This window comes from Haemaphysalis longicornis, unplaced genomic scaffold (genome assembly GCF_048455015.1).
Source record: "Haemaphysalis longicornis isolate Haplotype H1 unplaced genomic scaffold, Haemaphysalis longicornis Haplotype H1 scaffold_12, whole genome shotgun sequence".
In the NCBI taxonomy this organism is placed as follows: domain Eukaryota; kingdom Metazoa; phylum Arthropoda; class Arachnida; order Ixodida; family Ixodidae; genus Haemaphysalis; species Haemaphysalis longicornis.
The window spans coordinates 116,519,815-116,542,470 of record NW_027526225.1 but is presented as its reverse complement, the minus strand read 5'-3'; the positions used below and the strand labels follow the sequence as shown (position 1 = coordinate 116,542,470).

Sequence of the window (22,656 nt, the reverse complement as noted above, 5' to 3'; positions counted from 1 at the left end):
CCATAGAGTGTGAGAAGGCATTGGGCCGTGAATTACACCAAAGTAACCTTCAAGAATAGGTTGATTCATCCAGATTTATTGGTCTATGAAGAACTCACGAAGGGGTGGTACCATACTGGCTACAGAAAGCCTTCATTTCATTTAGTAGCTGCTGGTTTCATCCCAGGAAGTTTGTGCGGACATAGCCATTTTGTCACAAGTTCAGAAGCATTAAATTTAAACTTGTAGTTGCAAGGTATGAAAAGTTATGTTCACAACATCTCACTTACACACACAGACAACATACAGGGCTCTTATCTTCCTCTGTCACACTTAATACTTGAACAGAAAGAGTACACACTAGATGCATCCTTGCAAACGCTTACATGCCATTACGGCCACTAAAAAACTCAATGATCATGACAATAGTCTTATGGCTTAAGAAAGCCCGATAAATGTCTTTCTAATTACTGTTTTTGGGGCACATGTTTGTATCAGGAAAGTGGCGCCAGCTAGTAAATAAACCTTCTTCACATTACAAAACCCTAAAATCTGTGAAGTGGCTTAGAGTCCAAGATCTACGTCCCCAAAATTGGCTTTAAATACATTGCCATTTTAGTTCACTTTTAGGACTAAATGCATAACATGATCTAGAATGCTACTGTACCTGCGGCCTCACTTAAGGAACGCATGACTCCGGCCCCAAATCTGGACCCAAAATCCAGATCCAGAATTTTCGGGAGGCAGGCTAACTTTACTTATTACCTGGCTCCACTTTTCTAAAATGGGCATGTGCCTTAAAACCTGTAAATAAGAAGTTCAGAAATTTTTGTTAACTAAAGACTAATCACTGAGTCATCTATAGGCTGCCAAGACACATAAGCACTCACAAAAAGTGTAATGTGTCGAGCTCTCCCCTTTCTTTTGCATGAACTTGGCGCAACTAAACAAAAACACCCTGCATATTCTTTTTATATCCGCATGGAATAAAAAAGCCACAAATAAATACAAAAGAGCTTGCACCTCCACAATTTCAGCCATCCCTACATGTGTCGGCATTGTCTACTGAGCGAGACACCTGGTCAAAAAATTAAACTCTACAAGTAAGATAGGAATGTGCAGTACTCATGAAGTGGCAAGACTTTCCGATTCAAGCAGCCAACTGTTTGCAGAATAAGGGTAGAAGATTGTGCAGTCCAATATATACGCTGCAGGCAGGAGAGCTAGAAGGAATGTTGTGCGTTGACAACAAATCGGCTAAGCGATGAAATGCAAGGTGTGATAAACTTTACCGCAGTGAAGCATAAATATTGCAGCTGCACAAATGTAAAAGTGGTAAAAAAGGGGAATACACACACAAAAACAACACCAGCGTATTTTGACACTATTCGCCAAAACAACGAGTTGCATTAGATTGAACAGATGACTAGCCGTGCTTTACGGATACGTTCCATCACATCCACTGTCACCGGTCATTTGCACACTGCATCAAGAAACCTAACGCAGACAACAGAAACAAACTCGAGGTTTTCAATTGCGGTGTTCATTAAACTGAGCATGCAGATGTGGTCATATATTAACCAGTGAAGCGCTAATAATTTATCATAATCGAAAGGTGTTATATTTAAAAGTCTTTTAGAGAGAACTTTTACTTCATTTGCACACTACATAGAATGTAGAGCTTTTTGCTTCATATAAGCACACTAGTCACTATACGTGTTCACAACCGCAGAAGGGTATCTGCCACACCTCAAACTAGAATGTCAAAGAAGCGCAAAAGCTTGGCAATCCATGTCAACTTCCTAGTTACTGCCAACTGGTGCAAGAATTAAGGCCGTGTAGAAAGTTAGCCATTATGTTATAATTTAATTGCAATAAATATGCATATCGCAACACCTTTACCAAGTGTTTCTGATTAACACTCAAGACAATCACTACAAGTCTGCAAGCACATCAACGATATCGCGTGTGCTGCATTTTGTGGTGCACGCATTACTTATAAATAATAATACGGAATTACAAAACAAACACTCGGCTACTTCAGAAAAAAAAAATTCATTCTCCGAAGACAATAACCATATAAATTCAGCTCCCTATACTGCCTGGGCTGACATTCTGCCTCGTTATGTTGAGAGACAACGTTGCTCAACAAAAAATAGTTTCGGTGCCGTTAGTGACAACAGGGTGTAACAAGTGCTGGAAAGATGGCGTAGATCTTAAATCGTGCCTTAAGTATCCCATACTAGTGCATTTGTGCAATACAAAAAGCGTAACGCTAACGAATAGAAGCAAGGGCCCCACAACCAGTTATGCAATGGCGGCAACAAGTGATAAATTCGCACATACTGAAAAACTAAAAAAAAAAGGCAACACCAGCCTTCTCTCACTGTCATTATACGAAATAAGAGATTTAACTAACAAGCATCTAGAGATTCATAAATGAAAGCCATCGTTCCTACCTATAATATACCGCTACAAATATGCACAATTAAAACAGCAATTGAAAAAAAAACCACATCCCATTAGCAGTTCTCGTCGGCGCACGATTTGAAGACAGCGGTGAAAAATTGAGTCTTGCAGAGAAGTGGGCTTGTAAACGTACCTAAAGGCCTCAACCCTCACTCCACAAAATGGCAGAGCAGTCAGCCCGATGCACACACGCAAGTACTTCTGTTGCTGTAGGCACCGCGGTCACGTTGACGTCACCGCAGTCGATTCCATCCGACACAATTGGGTAATGAAGTTCCTTCTTGTAAAACAAGTCCCATGGGAAACAAGTTTCACAGCAGTCACACCGGTAAGTATAACCTATTCCACGCACGGTTCACTGGCACTAGTGGCTTTCTCCTGTCAAAGTCCCATTAGCTTCTCGTTGTAGGGGCTGAGAAGGTGTAGGGTCCCATTGACACCGTTCGGGGCGCCGACCAGCTTGTGCTGATCGGCTGTCCTGATCAACGGATTGATGTCGTGAGACGACAGCGGCAGGGCTTTCCGGGCTGCCTTGTTGGCATCGTACTTCGCCTGTTGGTTGCAAGGAAGAACGTCAGCGTCGACATTTAGTACGAAATCGAAAACACTTTTCTGTTATCTGAGCCTCAACATAGAGTTTCATAGTAATATACACTAGAGGGAAATCTGGCGCCACTGTCTAGGGGAGCTGCGCTTCAGCGAGCGTTCCGTCATGTACCGGGCAGGTACGTTCCACTTGTCCTTGGCATGGCTCATGAAAAGGCTGAAAAGTTGGCTCTGGCTGCAAAAAAGCAACAATATCACTGTAGAAGGTTCATCAAATTTGTTTTGTTTTAATAAAATTGAACCTCCAAAAAGATTAATTTGTCAGTAAAGATTTAGAAGCTTCATGTACGATGAATAAGAAAAAAAATGTTACTCTCTTTTGTTGATTTTGGCTTCGAGACAAAAAAGAAGCCGTATGGCTAGCTAAGCCAAGTAGGCGAGGAACGTCGCTAGCGGCAATGGCGCCACCCACGCCGGCCCACGACTGCAGCGACAGATTTCCCTCTAGTATATATTAGTATGAAACTCTATGGCCTCAACGACACTTCTTCTCCCCTAGTTCTCCCCTTTTCCCCTAGCTATACGAGAATGGAATAGTTTAGACCCCTCCGTTGCTAACACAAATTTGCTAAAGGACTTTGCCTCAAAAATAGAAAATGCAACATCTGAGCCCACCGTGCCTTCATTGGTAGATGCATTACAGCCTCCAATTGAACTGTTTGAGTGGCCGAGGACTCTACATGTGTGCAATTATTTCTAGTGTTTTATCCCTTTTCATATAACATTCCTTTTCTGCTAGCGTTACTGAGGTTTGAAATGTGTTTTTATGTATTTCCCGCTACAAATGTGTGTTTTGAAATAATTTGTTTTTTTTGTGTTTATCGTTTGTTCTGTAAATATTTTTATGTATAACTGAAACATATTTCGTATTCTGCTGTGTATACTTTAACGACCATCCGCGTTTCAGATTGCAGTTCTTCTTTCTTTTTGTTACCGCATGTTTCTGCTGTTTGTGTAGACTACGTGTATGTAAAATCTGCAAGCCCAGCTGCTATGGTCTCGGGAAGAGACTGGCAGTATTGTAAATAAATAAATAAATAAATAAATAAATAAATAAATAAATAAATAAATAACACACTTTCCTGTCAAAAGTTTTCCATTTCAAGCTTAGTTTTCGCACAAATTGAGTATTAGCCTGAAATGATGCTACAATCTATTTAAGAGTTCAAATGCAATACAAAACCAATTGCGTTTTAGCCTGAAATGATGCTACGATTTCTTTATAAGTTACAGTGTGATAAAACAGGTCCTGTTTGTTCCCTTCTCATTACTCATCATTGGCAGGCCCGTGCAGTCTGGAATTTACCTAGTTTAGTCAAACCAACCTGACTGTTGTCTCTAGGGCTGCACCCTTTGCAGTCAGGACATTTTTCCCAGTTTCCGGCCAGTCTGGTCCGCAGCTATTTTGCCAGTTTCTGGCACCGCAAAGAAAACCCCGAACCATGCAAGAAAAACTCGGAGGATATTTATTTTTTCTTTCGCATCCTGCTTGCAACTCCTTTACCAATATTTTAACAGCGTGTGAAACCACTCGAAGCATTATCCTATGTGCATGTCATGGTTTTTACGACAGGTTTTGCCAAACTACATATTTTTCCTACTGCCCGCTTTTGTTTTTCTGTTGCTACAAACAGCACAGCCCTCGCTGCTTCGGCCTGACAGCTTGTAGATAAAATGGCTCGTCCCATCTAGCCTTTCTTTGCTCTCCATACGTGCAGACAGGACTCGACTTTTGGCTCGAGCCCTCAGATTGGATGAGGTTGCAGCGGTGCCGCCGATTTCCCTGCTCTTTTTAGCCATGATTCTGTAGCTGCGTGTGCCTCTAAATAAAACTACGGACACTGAAAACCTCTAGATGCCAGAAAAAAAAAAGCTTCCTTTCATTGCAGCAAGGCAGTGAATATAGGTGCATCTTGAACACTACTTCTTGCTTAGAAGTTTGCAAAAAGTTGGGAATGCATCTTACAGAACAGTGATTATAGATTGCAAAATATGGCACATTGGTTTGAAATTCGGTACCGTGAATGCTCTCTGATGAAAGGCAAAATAGAAAAGGAGAACGTAGTAAAGTGGATGAGATAGCGTTAACCGACCAGACAGCCAAGGAAGACCATACACCTGGCGAGGAGAGTGTTTCAACCTCAAGGCATCACCAAAGTATTGCAAGGAGTGCCATCCCACGAGAAGCAAGCGTGGCACGGAAAACAGCACATCGCCAGAAGTGCCCTTGTCTTCAGGGAGGCACTATACAGAGGAAGAGCAAAGCTGAGCCCCAAGAAAGGTCAACCGATGCCTCTACCCCAAGTACAGAATAAACAGCAGCAGAGCTTTTCGACCGCACAGACATTGCAACAAAAAGAGACGATGACCGGTGCCCCTGGGGACAGGGGGGTCCCAACATGACATTTTCTGGAGATGAGACCTGCATCTTCCAAGGGGGGAAGGTGCAGAACAAGAGGCAGAAGTAACAAAGAAAGAAGAAGTTGACGCCTTTCGAGACAATCGGCAGCCTCCCATCTCCCTCTCCTCCTTACCTGATCTTTCTACACCCAGCACACTAAGTGCTTTGATAAAAAGAGAAACTGTCTTTGCACCTAATGCACAAGAAAAGTTTGAAAAATGCCAAAAGTAAAATACTGGCACATCGTGGATTGAGCATATCGCACTTGGCAAAGCGCTCCTAGCAGACTGCACAAGCAAATCATCACAGCAGCAACTGTGGCACAAGACAGGTAGGTGCTTTACCAACTTGCCAAATGGCAAACAAGAACCCAAATTTCGTTTTTTTATTTGTATATGAAACACAAGAAAAGCCTGAACAAAAAAAGCGTACCTTAATTCCTTCAGACAACATTTTAAAGGGAGAGATGAGGCACAAGGCTCGAAATACAAAAATGACTGCCTACGTTTTTAGGCTCCTCTGGGCCACTATCCATAACAGTGCCATCACATTGGGGAAAATAGGAAGGGGGTGCATCGGTCATGTTCCTGGAGAGAAACAACGCTTCTGGTCCCAATTCATAGCCACCCGGTGAATATCTAAAATTTGACACCCCTCAAGAAGAGAATGCAAATGGTGCAGACACCACATCCATTCTTCCAGCTATGAAAATAACATGCACCCTAATCAGACTGGGCAAAAATACAGGGTGTTGCAATGTTAAAGACATTAAAAATATATATTTTTTAAGAACAGGCCGCTTCTGTGCACTTAAAATTTGACTGAATGTCTCACTTTATGGTATATTTCGTTTAGTATTTAACTTGTGACTGCACTAATCTGGCTATTTAGAAATCAAACACAATTTTCATCAGTGGGGTCCGTCTCTGCAGAGCTTTTTCATGCCATGAACAATGCCACCCATCCACACCAAAAGCGAACACTGGACCTTTTGCAAACAAGTTTCAAGCATTTCGTTTCGGTGCCAATGGATGCCACCACCATTCATAATGTGCAGAAAATAGTAACCATGGATATGAACCCTGTAGGCAGAAAGTGTGTACGTTAAACACAAGGAGTGTTTGTTTAGAAAGGGGTCTAGCCAAGGACTTTCAGCAGGCAAGACAAATGGTACGGACTAAAAACCTGACTAGGTGGCACCACTTGTTAGCCGACTCCCCAGGGAAATATATTGTGTAGGGAATTTGCATTTCGTCGGACAAAAAATCACGCACCCCTCCGTGTAACGATGACAATGGTTAAAAGCAAAGCTTTCTCCCGCTGGATTCCTTGGTTGGCCAATCCCAAACTGCGAGTATGCCCTACTCTGGAGGTATGAAGCCCTTTTCTGGAATACCCATAGCAACTCTCGGACGTGCACTCCGTGGGCCTAACGTTTTGGTTTAGGGTGTATGGTGTGAATCAGTACATGCCGCTTGGCGTTCGCTTTGACCACGTCGAAATGGAGCAATCAGATATACACCGACTTCATAACGCGAGGGACCGAGGGTCGATTCCGGCCGCGGGAACCAGTTGTTTGTTTTTTGTTTGTTTGTTTGTTTTTCACCACTTCACCCAGGATCATTCATCATCGTCGTCAGAGAAAGTTGGCTTTTCTGCTGGGAGTATTGGCGTACAACTGCATCAATGAGGGCACTAAAGCTTCGCTTTAATCATTTTAGTTATGACCGTGGGCAGTGTTAGCAAGCTATGTTAAGCATCCTGTCAACAGCCATTGATCAATTCGGTGGGGCCCTCTGCTGTTTCTTTCCCACTATGTCACCCACAATTTGGTGTGCTTTGTAAAACCTCTGCTGCAACAAAATGCAATGCCTTTGTGTTTTCACCGATAAATTACGGAGCAATCATAGCAACTTTTTTTTTTAAAATAAACTAGGTAGGTATGCAGTAGTAGTATGCGTGTTTTATGGATGCAAGAGCATCTAAGGCCAAAGAGTGCCAAGTCTATGCTGCATGGTCTTTCAATGTCAGTGTGCCTATAATAGTGATGTGATGAGTGAGGTACATTAAGAACAGCTAACAAATCTGCGTAAAGGGCCCCTAATTTAAACCTTGAAGACGCTCAGAACGAGAAGTGCAAATGACGATGTTTAAGGGCCCCAGGAGCCTCCGAGCAACGGCCTTGGTCCAGTAAGAGCAGTGAGAGTCCCCGCACATCCCACAAAACCCAAAATCACCCTCATGGTCATCCCTTCATGTTGAACAAAATATAGCCCAAAATCTGACCTTCCTGCGAAACTTGTACACAAATCAGCGAGCGATTTGCTGAAAAGAAACATTTTAAGGCGCCTACAATACGTTGTGGCAACAACCCGTACCGTATTTACTCGCATAATGATCGCACTCGCGTAGTGATTGCACCCCTGAAGTTCGTTGTCAAAATACGATTTTTTTAATTTCCCACACAATGATCACACCCCAAACTTGCTGCAGCCATATGCCGTATGTGTGCCAACTCCAGCTGACGGTGATCATGCTTAAATATGTTTTCTCCCCTTTCAAAGCGGACATGGCTGCGGACATTGCCGCAGACTTGCCGATATTAGCGATATCGGCAAGCATGAGTTCATTATTGGTGCGGAAGAAACTAAATGCACATAATGTACTCACAAGACAAAGAAAAAAACTCTCAGCTTGCTACGTCGGCAGCCGTGTCCCGCATTGGGACAGCAGCAGCCACTTATTGGTCGACATGTTCTCACCTCGCACCAAACTCATTCCAGCGTGTTCCGTAATTCATGAAAACACTACATTTTGAGTCACTTTGCAATGCGGCTGACGGTGGTCCGTGGAGTTATTATGTTCATGAGACCTATCATCAAAATTCTGACCTCCAACTTGCTTGCGTTTTCTGCGCTGAAACTTTTTTTCGCGAAAAATTTACCTCGCGTAATGAACGCAGCCCTAAATTTGCACCATATTTTTGGAAAAACAAGTGTGGTCATTACGCGAGTAAGTACGGTACATGCCTGCCTCCTGCCTCAGCCCTCGAAACGAGCATGCCCCCTAGCCACGAATGCCTGCAGCAGCGTGCTCACCTTGTTGTAGCAGAGGACGCCCAGCACGGCGGTGAGCATGCCCAGGACGTTGAGTGGGGTCACGGGGTTGTGCAGGAGCAGGAGGGAGACGGTGATGACCGAGATGCGCTTGGTGGCGTTGCACACCGAGTAGGTCAGCGGCGACACCATGTTCAGCACCGTGAAGGCCACCAGGTTCTGGGCAAAGTTGAGCGCCCCGTCCACAAACAGCAGCAGCAGGATGGTGAACCCGTCCGACTGCTTGAACTGCGCCACCGGGAGGAAGGGGGGGGGGGGGGGGGGGGGGGGGGGGGAGAAGCGGCAACGGCTCAGGTTTCGCACTTTCAAAGCTACTTGTCACGAGAAAAAGCAAAGACTGCGCGCAGTGTTTCATAAAAGTTTGCCTTTGCTTCAGACATCGCAGCCTGTTGTCTAGCTACCAAATCTTTGTGCGTAAAACCTGCCCCTGCATATAATCCGCACCCCCACTTTCACCCCACAGGAAAAGAAAAAAAGAAATCCTCGCGTATTGCCCGCACATTTCATACAGGAAAGGCTGCACCAAAGCTACTGCTCAAGCAACACATCACATACTATGTAGACAGAAAAAACGTATACTTAGCAAGTAGAATACACTGACTGCCAGGCGAAAGTCACAATTCCCTGATAAAATTCAGTTGTTAGAGTGCGCTCGTCCTTGTTTTTTCTTCCTTGTCCTTGTATGTTTTGTACAATCGCTGCCATGGAAGGCTTAGTCAGTGTTAATGCATATGGCAGAACACGCATTGCAGTGAAGCTGTACTAAAGGAAAAAACCCGCGTATTATCCACAGCCCTACTTTGCTGCCGAAAGTTTCGCATTTTTTGGTGCGGGTTATACGCATGAAAATACGTTATATCTACTGGACAATTGGATTCATCCTCTCGCTTGCACTGAAGGGCCCACACAGAGACCTCAGCCTATGCGTGGTCGATGGCGAGACTGAAGAACCAAGCACTGCAAACTTTCGTGCGGGTGGATCATGCGTTTCTCTACTCCTTTCTCCTGTAGGGTCAGTCAGCACAATGCTTGCACAATCAACGCCTAGTCACGTGGTTCACTTGCGCTGAAAGACGGCCAGGCCGTTGCTGAGCGATCAATCGGAGGCAAAGCAGCTGTTTCGCCCTGGCATTGTCACATGGTACAACAGTGCAGCCTGCATGCTGCAGCTTGCATGATGGTGGCTGAAGGTCATTGCCGCCTGATGAATGACCTTGAAAGATGTAGCGTAGTAGAGCTTCCGCTCTAACACAATGGCAATCAATTTTTCATCTGAGAAAGTTGTCAAGTGCCCGAAATGTGGAAGCAAACTTTCTTTCTGAGAAAACCAGTAAGCAAGATAGCGAACTAGCAAGCCAGCAAGTCTGCATCCCTAGCCTTGCAGAAACAGCTTTAAAATTTATTCTCATCACATTCCTTGCATTGGAATCAGGGGAGCCAAGGTTTGGTCCGGAGTACTGATGTTGCGCTTTATTCATTCTTACGTGTTGGAGGTCATGACGCTTACTCTTTCTAAAACCTCTGCAGGAAAAGTGTACTTCCCAGTCTTGTGTGGAATGTACACGGCTGTTTGTCGTCAGCTACAATCGGGAACCAGTTATGCCTCCAAACAGCTCTTGTATCTATGTAGCCGTACTCAAGACACACGTTTCTATATTTTTCCTACAAAGTCCTCTGGGGAAGACTTTAAGGTCCCAGACTGCTTTTAACGCAGAGCGCACTGCTACCCAGTTGTCTTGACAGAGCATGTTACACAGAAGTAAGGAATGGCCTCACTATTGGTTTTTCCATTCAGTGCGAACGCTCCAAAACTGAATTCTGTTTCCTGCACCTGTTGTGTAAGCAGAACTTTGCGTAAGCAGCAGGCATTACGGAAAGCGCTTTTTCTATGAAACAGAAACTATACCCGTTATCCTGAAGCCCCGTACGACGGTCCAATGCAACAATGGGCCACAATGCCACTGAGGGCTCTGAACACGACATACAGTGGAATTCGCAGAAACACTTAGTTTTTCAGCCACCGATTCGCTTTACACTGGTGGATCCTTTTCTACACTGGTTCCCACTGCCTTCCTGGCTGAACATATCTTCTGGATATGCTGAGTGCTTCATCAGTAGTGCTGCCTTTCAAAATTAAAGCGAAGCCAACCACCTGAAGTAGTGAACTAATTAACGAGAGAGTTTGGGCGAGTTAGCACTCCATTGAATTAATGCTTACAGTGCAAACAATTAGACAAAGGACGAAATAGTGGTTACACGGACAAGCGCTTGTCCGTGTAACCGCTCTTGTCCGTGTAACCACTCTCTTTCATCCTTCATCTAATTGTTCATGCTGTAAGTGTTAATTCAATGGAGTAGTGAAGTGGCCCATTTTACGTTTTACCAGCCAAGGTCTGTTCCTTTTTAAAAGCAAGTGCCAAGAAGAAGTTCACAAATACATTTATTTGATGCGTAGGTGCCCCCCCTACTTTGCTTTACTTTTTTTATCAAGAACACACTTACCGCTCACAACTGACGACATCACAAATAGTCGTGCAGAAAAGCAAATGAGCCCGCAACATCTGTTTCTGACTATTTTACTTTTCTTTTCTTCATTAATACGCAACCACTGCTGCGAGCGGTACATTTGCATTTTCACAAGTGCAAGCTACTGGTATATGCAACTTGCTTTACAGTTTCGTGCCTCTTTAACATATGCGACGAGATAGACATCCTCTCAGTACTTGCAGGTGTCCGCAACAACAAGACCTGGAGCCACAGGACACTGTAACAGTTTGCAGCTGCTTAGCAATTTTCATTTTTTCTGGTCAGAGGTGGATTACACCTACCCAAGGCAAAGGTATCATAAAGGTAGCATTCAGAACAGTCACAACTGCCCTGTTGCAGTTAACAAAAACGCTGATGGAAATGGCATTACTTTTGACAGCGAAAGTGAGATGTGAAGTGAGCATAATGACCTGCAAGTTACACTGCTCAAATGAACCTCAGTACAACAGTCAAAATTCTGAGCAATGAATGTTCTATTGAGTGTTGCTTAAAGGGGCCATGCCGACAAAAAAAGTTTGATTCCTTTGATAGATTGCCTCGTTAGAATCGTACTGACACCACTTTTAACGCACACTTCGCTCAAATAAGCTACATAATTAGGAAAAAAGAAAATGACCATGTGACCCACTAGCTCATTTCCCGCAACAGAACCTATGATGTCATATGCCCCGCTGTGCAATTTGCTGATGCCGACAAAAGCAAACGTAAATTAGGCAGGGCTTACAAGCTTGCCGAATGAGCTATTGGTACTGGGTACTTGCGCACTGCTGTTGGTACTGGGTGCACTATGCTTGTTTTAGCTGCACAGTAATTCACCGCTTTGGAGTTGTCTCACACGACACCGGCCAATTGGCGTAAGTGACGTTCTTACCCGATTCTGTTTGTCGAGCACACCCCATGTTTGACGAAACGATTACTTTCTACCGTAACAAAAACAAGCCAGGACAAAATACGGTCAGAGACAAAGCAACAGTGGCCAACGGTCTGCGGCTGACTATGGTAGCGCCATCTGGGGGGACTGACGGTAAGCAAGGCTGCAGAGCCTAATAACACACTGAAAGTTCGTTTGTATACCCGCCCTCATGACTTCATGGCAGGCGTCACAAAAACACACAATTTCATGGGAGAATGAAAATTTTAACCTAAATTGATTAATTTCTCAGTGAATACGACATCGTTTGCTCCCGGACAAGCGCTGGGGACACTATAAAACACGAAATCTTTCGACTACAACGAACTTGTATTTGGTCTGCATGGCCCCTTTAAGTTGTGATGCGTCACACACCCTGTAGGCACTTGAAAGTGTCTTGCATGGGGACAGCCCTCCTGGGGTTCTCGTTAAGCATTCGCCTGCACGTACAGAATGTGTGGGCATTGCCATTTCTGAAAAGCGGCAACACATACTTTTGCCCATGCAAGAAAAACGACGTACGGAAACAGAATAGAGAACGCAGCGCAGTCGCCGAACACTGTGAAGTGGTCGACCACAAAATTGACTTCTCCGGAACGGCCATCCTCGAAAGGGAAACGAACTGGAGGAAGTGGCTTTTCTATGAGTCGTGGCATATGCAGCAAACCCCTGGGAACCTTAATCGCTCGCTTGGTACTCTCCCTTCGGTGTACACACACGGATTACGTGCCGCAGCGACGGGCTTTGCGCGAGGGCAGCAACAGTGAAAGACTATAAGACACAGCTGCAGTGTGGCCCCAGTCACCCCTGAAGAAGAAGCCGAGCTGGCTTTGAAACGTCGGGTTTTGTCTATGCATTGGTTGGAGTATAATTAGATTTCAGTTTAGTAACTTCCCAACCAGACAGAAGTCTGTCAAAATGTTCACCTTCAAGAATCCGGCAGCGCTTACCAAAGAAGTGTCCTTGCTGAAACGGCGTGCGTCAACCAACAACCACACCGGGATGAAGAAAATGAGCGCCAGCCTCGCAAAGGTGTGCAGCAGCCGAAGGTAGTGAAGGTTGGTGTCACGAATCACCTGCACAAAACGTCAGCCCATGTCAATCAAGCCATGAACAAACAACCAAAGCAATAAAGATTTGTATCACTCAAAGGGGACATGAAGACAGAATGCAAGTTCGGTCCATTCAAAAGATTATCTCGTTAGAACAACACTGACGCCACTTTTAACGCAAACTTCACTAAAATAATCTGTATAATGAGGAAAATAGGGAATAGGGTCGTGAAAGCCTAGCTGCTTTTCCGCAATGAACTCATGTCGTATTACGGGCAGCTTGTTGCAATTGGCTGGGGCCAGCAAAATCGGACACAAATTAAACAGGGATTATAAGCTTGCAGAATGAGCTATTTGCGCTTAAATTTAGTGCACATTCCTTTTATAGCAGTAAGAATGGTGCGGTAAACAATGGAAGTTACGAACGCACACGTAATCATAAAAGCACCAGTGTCTCTTGCGCGCACTATGCTGGTTATAGCTGCACAGCCGTCGCAGGAATTCTTTGACCTGACACTGGCCAACTGGCATAAGCAACACTGCCACTTACGTGGCCCTTCCTGTCGAGTCATACAGAATATTTTACGACATGATTACTATCAGCCATAACAGTAAAACAGGTACAAATCCGGTCAGAAAAACTGTGTGTGGACAGTGGTTCTTCAGCGTATTGTTGCGCCATCTGTGAAGGCACACGTTAACCTGGCTGACAAAAAATGTTCCACTTACTAAAACTTGCTAACCTATGTTTTATAACCTGCCCTGGATATGTCATTGTCAACATCACGAAACTTTACACGATACAGCGGGAGAATAAAAATTTTGGCTCACATTGTTCAATTTCTCAGTGACATAGCGTTTTCTGCCAGACAAGTGCTGGGAGCACTATAAAGCACCAAACCCTTTGAATAAAACAAACCTGTACATTTTTCAATCATTACAAACAATGGCACATAAGAATCCAACCAATTTTAACCTAAACGACGAATTCAGCTACATAATAACGAAATGATGAAAGAGCAGAAGCTCCGAAGCAACTTTTTCAAACTCCTACGACATCACGGGAGCTAGGTTGTGTAACTGGTGGTCACTGACAAAAGCTACCGCCAATGAACAACACACTGTGATTGTAGTCTTGCCTTTGGTTCCGCTTGAATGTTATCATGGAGTTAACGTGGCAATCACTGTGTTTTTGGTAGCTCCCAAGCGACATCACAGCTGACATTTGACAGCGGTAAATTTGAAAGTTCACAGTTTTGAGTAATCCTTTTTGCAGTGATAACATTATTTGACATCAAAATTGAGTTGAGCGAGTTATCAAAGGCTACTTTGTTCAAATGAAACGAGAATTTTTGTAATCATTATGGTCCCTGTAACGATGGCAGCGCCGATGGACCTCCTTCCCTTCTCGTAGTTATGTGCGGTCCCCCTCCGTTGGCGGGAGTGATCAGTGGCTGGCACCAGCGAGTCACAACCGTTCGTAATGGCCTTGCAGCGGCTTCTTGCGCGGCGTCGGGGAAGGCTTTCCTTTCCTCGTGGCCTTCGGGGACGGACAGCGGGAGCGGAGGCCAAAGCTTCGAATTTGTATGTGCACTGCTGTGGGGAGGCGGCTTCACTTGCAACTGCGCGCATCCTTCAATGAGTTTGAGTTTGTACGGAGTTGTGACCAAGAGCGGTCGCACCTGTGGCGGTTTCTGGGCGCCAGAGCCCCATACATTTCTCGCCAACTGCGCGGCGGTTTGGCACTTTTTTGGCCTCCGGGCCACTACCAGGGATCGTGCAGAGATACCCTCTTCGTGCGAGCGGTGCATTTTAATTTCCAACTCAGTTTTTGTTTTGCCTTGTGTTTGCGCTTCATTGTCTGCTGTAAATACTAGTGTATACGTGTAAATATGTAAATAGATGTTTCTCATCCTCTACCTCCTGCGTCATCGTCATCGGCTACTTTACTACCCCCACACGATGACACACCCAACATCACCAATAAACCTAACTTTACTGTCACTTTAAGTTAAGTAAAACAGTGACCCAGGCAATCCACGCTTTTCGGCAAGCTTAACCCTTTTTGGTTCGCACCTTTTACGCACTTTTGGCCTGTCCAGAAAGTGGGTAAAGGTCGCGAATAGAATGGCCAGACCTTTTACTCACTTGTGAGAAAAAAGTGAAAGAAACTGCGAAATTTAACCTTGAACACCCAAGTTGCGCGTACCCCAACAGCGAACCGCTACAGCCATGTTGGGCCGTGTCGGGCAAGGCCTGACAACAGACCACAAAGGGTTAACTTGGGGATCCAATAAGTACAGATTATTGACAAATCACTGGCACACCAGAGGCTAACTAGAGGGTAACCAAAAAAAAATTGACAAGGAGCGCCTCGACAAGACTAAACTTGAGAAAAATGGTCCCCAACTTCAAACAAACTGTGAACTACGTAATTATGGACAGTAGATGAAGCTCACTGTAATGATAGAGTCAACGGCTGTGCTGTCTCCATCACCATCGTGGACTTCTGTAGAATCACTTCTGTAGAATCACTGCCATCACTAACTGAGGGAGACACGCAGTTCTCTTCCTCACTTAAGTCACCATCCCTTGCGCTAAGTGCACCCCCATACAGAGCATGCAACAAGGAAACGACCATGCTTGCCAGTGAAAAGCGCGCACGTGAAAACGTTCTGGCATCCAAAAAGGCCAAGTTTAACATTGTGCTGCACCCTAGTGCAAAAAGGAGAAAACTTTAACAAAGTTCACTTATCTCTCAAGAGATGGCACATCATGTGCACAAAGTATGCGGGCGCATTGCAGTGAGAAAAACCGCAAAAGTTAGCCTTGAACACCCCCCGACAACGAACCGCTACAACAATTTTGCGCCATTGGGCATAACCCGACAAAGGACCACAAAGGGTTAATCATTACAATACAGTAAATGTAGATTATTCAGCAGAGGAAACAAAAAGAATATTAAACAATACATGAACTAACAAAATAAAAAATAATACCTTAGTCACTGCCCACACTTGATTAAGACAAAAATAAATAAAAAAAAAACAGTACTCAAACCACACACCATTTCGCTCCAAAACAGTACACTCACAATTACAAAGCCACCATATGCTCCGACACGCTATTGATGAACAATTACTAATCCTGACATTGACGTCATCAGATCACTGCTTGGAGAGAAGCCTGAGCACCTATTCATTACATTTCTATGGAAATACTCCATGTATAATTTACCCATTGGCGACATTCCAGCTGTGTTTTTGGAACTTTCGGGGCACCAACAAACACAACAGTACACAGAGTTACTTTTTAAAGGGGCCATGCAGACAAAACACAAGTTTGGTTCATTCGAAGTATTGCCTCGTTAAAATCATACTGACACCACTTTTAATGTACATAAGCTATATAATTAGGGAAAACAGGTATGGCCATGTGACCCACTAGCTCATTTCCCGCAACAGAACCTACGATGTCATATGTGCCCACCTGTGTGATTGGCTGAGGCTGGCAAAAGCAAACGCAAATTAGGCAGGGCTTATAAGCTTGCAGAACGAGCTATATGTACTTAAATGTAATGCATATTCATTTTGCAGAAGCAAGAATGGTGCCGTAAACAATTAAAGTTTTGAAAATGCACATAAGCATACAAGTACCGATGCGCACTGCTGTTGGTACTGGGTGCACTCCGCTTGTTTTAGCTGCACAGCACTCCACCGCTTTGGAATTGTCTTACACGACACTGGCCAACTGGTGTAAGCGACATTGTCTTACATGATCGTGTTTGTCAAACAGACCTGAAGTTTAACAAAACGATTACTTTCTACAGTAGCAAAAACAAGCCGGGAGCAAATACGATCAAAAACAAAGCAACGGCGGACAACGGTCTGTCGATAAGTATAGTAGCACCATCTAGGAAGACTGATGGCAAGCAAGGCTGCAGAGCCGAACGGCGCACTAGAAGTTCGTTTGAATACGCGCCCTTATGACTTCATTGCTGACGTCCCTAAAACGCACAATTTGGCGGGAGAATCAAAATTTTAACCTGAATTGATTAATTTCTAAGTGAATATGGCTTCACTGCCAGACAATAAAACAGAAAATCTTTCGAATAAAACAAACTTGCACTTCGTCTGCATGGCCCCTTTAATGTCCGCACAGGCGTCATTCTGCGACACTTTGACCTCTGGCGGTGGCTGACCTGGCTTGACTGTATGGCTCAAGTAGTAGTGTGCTAGCCCTAGACCCTATTAAAGTGTGCAGGCATTAAAGTGCAGATTATTTTACCCCCTCCAGTGTCTTTGCATTGAAGGTACATGCGACCGTGTAGACGGCTTTAAGCACCTTTTTCGTGTAGATGTTTTGCAGGGAGAAGCCGATGGTCGACACCAAGGCACTGATCAGACCGGTCATGTCAAAGGAGATCTCGGTCATCGTTGCTACCATGACTCCGACGATTATGGGCAGCAGAGACATGTACACCTGCAACAAGCGACACAGGGGGAGCAAATTTAACAGCCGAAACAGCGGACAGCCCCAAAATGCACGTCAGTGCGAAGTCATCTCCGAGTGCGGAAAACCACAGCTGTCATAAACAAGAAACGGTCTTGCATGTTCTTGATAAAGACAATTTATTCACAAAGCTTTTGCACTGCAATGTATATCACTTACTGCGTTTGAGACCGGTTTGGACTTTAAGGGGGCACATGGGTCTTTGATCAAAAACTTTATTTTTACAGTTATTATGATAAAAATCGGTGGGCACATGTAGTTTCTCATTCTTATTGTAGATATAAAATTTGTTTTTGAGTAAAATGACTATATTCAAATTTATTTGGTTTTTTATATTCAATTTTTTGACAGCCTTTGCAAAAAAACTACTGGAGGCATGCAGCTGAACAGGGAACCCGTGAACTGTGCACAAATCAAAGAGTGCAATAAGACTAACTTTATCGTTCTATCTGGTCTGTAGCAGAAGTTACGACCATTTGAAGTTTGGGCCTGGAAGGCAAAACCGGTTTTTCTGGTTGCCGCCTTCAAAAATGCGGGCAAGATTTCCCCACGATTGTTGTTTCCATTCTCAACAAAAGGCTTTCCAAAAGAAACTGTGATAGGCAGGCACTTATCAACCCTGAACCATAGCTGGCATTGTGAACATAAATGAGAAACAATCTTGCAGCAATACTGGGCCCCGTTTTTACTTAACATGCCGCCACTAATGGCAGACAACACTCGACCTGGGGGAGGTCTGGAATTTGTCAACTCAGCACGCATGCAGTTCAGTGGAATTGCGGTTTTATATGAGAAAGCACATAAATGGAGGGCTACGAATAAATTATAGCACGAACACCGATTTCAATTCGTCAAGGTGATGAAATGCATAGGGATGTTCGCCCTTACAAATACAAAGCATTGCTGTATTGCACATAACAGCACGTAACAGGTGTCAAAAACCGCGCCGAGCTTTACACTGACAGCATTGACAGATGCATGTGCAGTCAGTCTACAATCTTCCAATCTACCAAAGTTCCACTCAACCCAGCATGCTAGTTACTGCAAGATGTGGTTCTAGTTTCCGTCAGTGCAGCACAACCGACTATGGCCAGAGTGCGGATTATTTTGCTGCCATTACCATTGTTGCATCTGGACTTAGTGACCCCGTATGCAACACATAACATCCTAAGCTAACCCTTCTGTATATGTACAGCAATAAATTAGAGCACCCAGTAGGTCAGCGCTCGACAAATCGTTTTTACACTAAACAAACTGCAGAACGGGACACACTGCGCTGCAGTGTGTCAGCTGTGTTTATAATAAATAGCCACCATATGACGCCGTTTTGCGCTGCAACGCAAAAGATCTGTGACTCACCAGAGCGCACCATCCATGCTCTTTTTATATTCACATGTTACTGCGCACGCCTAAGCGTGTTATTTTTCAAAAAAAGTTATAGCAGCTTGACAGCTGCACATTGTCTCTTTTGGCTTGACGCAAAGGTGCCACAATTTGTTCTCCTTGGATTGTGGCACCGGGAACTTTACGAAGACAAGAAACAATGGAATGATCCATCGTTCCCTACTAGCAATATAAAAAAACTAGCTTCATGCACATGATCACGCAACAGGTCGCTCGGTAGCAGCATTACATTGCATCTGGTTAGATTACGTGAACTCGAGTATCTTCAATATTTAGCCCCATTTCAAGTTGTGGCTATGCCGCGCTGGCAGACATGGCCTTGTCCCCAAAGCTGTTTTCTTACCGATTACGCCTAATCTTAGCTCATGATTTTAAGTAATGCCACATGACAGGCATGACAGTGTGTAACCTGACACACCATTCCTTCTGGATTAAACAGGAAAATGAAGTTATGGGTTGAAGAAAGGAAATGTTACCACATTTAAGAAACGTAATTCTTCACCAAGGCGTTGGCACATCGTCAGTTCAAGGCATACCCGTAAAACACAACAGCGAGCAAATGCAGTGGAACTCACCATGCATGTCTGTTTTTCCTTGAGAATGATCCTAGACAATACAACGGTAAATAGAGGCATCGTAGCTTTCACTGAAAAGGGAACAAAAAAAACAGTTGAAGCAAATTATTAAAGATCACTGTGATCAAGTTTAAGCAATTTTTTCGCGGGGTTCTTGCTTAGTTGGGGTATATGCGAACGCAGCAGGGGGTTTGCTTACAAGAGCGGTGGAATAAGATTAACTAAACTTAAATATGTACCGAAAGCGAGTTCAACGTGGAACGAACACAACCTTCTGTTTCAGGGAGAAAATACTGAAATATAGGCCAATCATCGGCTCCCACACAGCAAGAACTCGTCAGGCAGTTACTTGACAGTTTCGTTTTCCATTCATCAGCTTGGTCTGACAGAAATAAAGTTAGCCTCCGTGTAGAGTTATCGATAATGAAAGCAGGAAACGGTACAAACATCATACACAGCGGTTACGGAAAGCAGCCGCTGATTAATGATCGAATGAATGAGTGAACCAATCACCTGTGTGCGCGTACGAGACGGGCACTTTCCAGAGGCTGACGTGAGACGTGAGCGAGCTGACAAACTTGCCGCACGCCAGGGGCACAATGCAGCGCATGTAGGCGCCCCACTCGAGGTCCAGATAGGGCCGAATGCCCCACAGCGCGAACACGGGTCCCGAGTAGACGGTGATGGAGAACAGCTGGACCATGGTGACGGTTAGCGGGTAGGGAAAACTGTTGAGCACAACTTTGCCCACCACGTTGTTGCCCGAGCTGATGCCGTACCAGACCACGCACAGCATCACCACCTTGACGATCTCGGCGGTGTGGGCCGCGTCACCCATCTCGATCGGCGCGAGTTGAGAGCCAAGTGGAGTGGCCTCGTTGCGTGTCCCACGCGCTACCGCCGGGTCCTTCCACTGACGTGCCCGCCGCCGTCAGCGATGCTAGCAGCTGCCGCTCTACACATGGCGATGCACAGCTCCGTACGCCGGGGACTCGCGAAACAGGTGTTGAGAAGTGCTCCAAAAGTCCGGAAGCGGCGCAAGACACGGACTGATGATGGACAGCGGCCAGGCGACGACATGGGCCACGTCGGCCGTGTCAGCAGACCGCTGCCCGCAAATACCAGCGAGCGAGCCGCCACAGCTGGACGCGGGAAACGTCTGCCTGCGTCGACTTCCGGTTCCATTTAACGGCATCCGGTTGGGCGCAACCGGCGCGCGGGAATTTCAAAGTTTATCCAAGTTCGTTCTCGCGTTTCAGATCGCCCTTGTCAATTGCTGGACGAAAACTAGTCTCGACGGGTAAATTCGTAGTAAAGAGACAAACAAGGGGGTTAACCGAAAGATTATTTGTGGTTAAAGAAGTATTCGTCCCTGCAATGCACACTCAATGCACCGCGACAACTAAAAGCTTTCGTCTTTTGTTGGCCTAAACTTCCGCCTCATGAACTTTGGGGTCCGCTCGCCGTTCACGAGCACGCCCACGATTACGCTCACGAGTAGATGCCTGCGTAACTGCCTTCTCTTCAGCCGAACGGATCACCCGTGGCCTGTCCATGACCTGCCAACGTGAATTCAGGTCATCGGAGCTCCTTAAGGTGGGCTTTGCTGTATGGCGTTTGGCACAAGCATCGCAAATTCAAGTCAATTACTTCAATTACATCAAACACATCAATCACAACATCTTTCTTGTCTTCAAAACAATAAAGATGTTTGGGCTTCCATGCGAAAGCCTCGTTCACACGTGCGGAAGTCAATATAGCGCAGCAGTTCGTTACATAGTAGCAGAATTCGTGATGTAATAGTAGTAAGCAACGTGACCTCAAATTTATTTCATTTGTGCCCCTAATTCATATATTTAATAAAACCAGCAAAGAACAGCTTCCGCATTTGCTACTTACAGCGACTCAACGCACTTTGCCTTCCAGTCACTTTTTTACGAGCAATTGCCCAAAACAGCGTCACCCAAAACGGCGGCTTGACGCTCTCCGATGCCGTTTCTATTTCAAAAGCGTGCGCACCTTTATGCAAGGCGTGAAAGAAACGAGTCGGGCTTTCTTTTCCGAGGGGTCCGTAGGCATTGTAACGAAACATTACAATTATGTTCCTCGCTGGTCATTTGCAAGCAGAGCATGACCAAGCATTTCGTAAATTTGAAAAATGCTCAAAAATGGCGTATCGCTGCGTATTTTTGTTGTGCTAGCACGTGCCAATTCCAATTCTGATGCTTCCGCGCTTCTGAACAATATACGGGTTCATTGGGACGACGCGCAATGTCGTTGGTTGAAACTCGGCGGCTAGTACCTAGAGACTGTGTACAATTGAATTTGCTTCAAGAACTAACCTTTCCCTTCCCTACGTCACAAAACAGTCACACTTTCGAACATCAACTATTTTAGGGACATACGCGAAAAATAATAGGTTCAGCAATGCAGCGGCTTTTTGTCATTTAATTCTCGTTTACTGGCTCTGACAAGGGCACTGAAACACTGCCTATTGAGAAAGTAATTGTGCATTCTTTAGTTACCTCCCAGGGCCTTACGGCCTTTCGTACTAATAAAACGTTTCACTCTCTCATCACTTGACCCTTGTCGCTCTTATCCCATTTGTCTGCGATCAATAGCTCTCGACCTCCAAATATTTTTTGTGCTATCCTCCAGCATCTATCAGCTGCTGCATCAGCGCATTTCAGCCCAAAGTCCAGTGCCTTTCACAAGGCGAGACGGAGCGACTCTGGCGTCATCGCTTGCCAAGAGTTCTCAGCGATTGCTGTGGACCGACCCAAATACCTACGATCTGTTGCACACAATAGACCCAGAGTGTCGATTTCGGATGCCAAGCGGTCTGTGCAAGCGAGATGAAGCTGTCCTGCATCGAATACGCCTGAATGTGGCTTACACTAAGCATTTCCTTTTTAAACTACGTCGAGTTTCCTCACCTCTGTGCCCTACCTGTACAGTTCGCGAGGACCTGAAACACGTTCTTTGCGCATGTCATCGCTACGAACTTGAGCGTACCACGGCAAAGCTTTCTCTGGGCCTGCCCGCGTCCGCCAAGATCTCTTCGAGTCACCTCCTTGGGCCCTGG

General features: G+C 45.0%; 1 protein-coding gene across 1 annotated transcript; it reads right to left on the bottom strand.

The window, feature by feature from the left end:
• Positions 1-1,620: 1,620 nt before the first annotated feature.
• Positions 1,621-20,731, bottom strand: LOC144163349 (solute carrier family 35 member E1 homolog). The gene is made up of 6 exons (XM_077694299.1): positions 20,085-20,731; positions 19,572-19,642; positions 17,425-17,562; positions 12,979-13,104; positions 8,554-8,799; positions 1,621-3,000 (listed from the first exon to the last, which is right to left on the bottom strand). The coding sequence occupies exons 1-6, from the start codon at positions 20,407-20,409 to the stop codon at positions 2,830-2,832; spliced, it is 1,077 nt and encodes a 358-aa protein (XP_077550425.1). The 5' UTR covers positions 20,410-20,731; the 3' UTR covers positions 1,621-2,829.
• Positions 20,732-22,656: the final 1,925 nt, after the last annotated feature.

Coding starts and splice junctions, on each gene's coding strand:
- LOC144163349 (XM_077694299.1), bottom strand. CDS start 20,409: ATGGGTGACGCGGCCCACACCGCCGAGATCGTCAAGGTGGTGATGCTG. Junction 19,643..20,084: donor CGTCTCGTACGCGCACACAG/GTGATTGGTTCA, acceptor TTCCCTTTTCAG/TGAAAGCTACGATGCCTCTA. Junction 8,800..12,978: donor TCAGCAAGGACACTTCTTTG/GTAAGCGCTGCC, acceptor CCGGTGGCGCAG/TTCAAGCAGTCGGACGGGTT.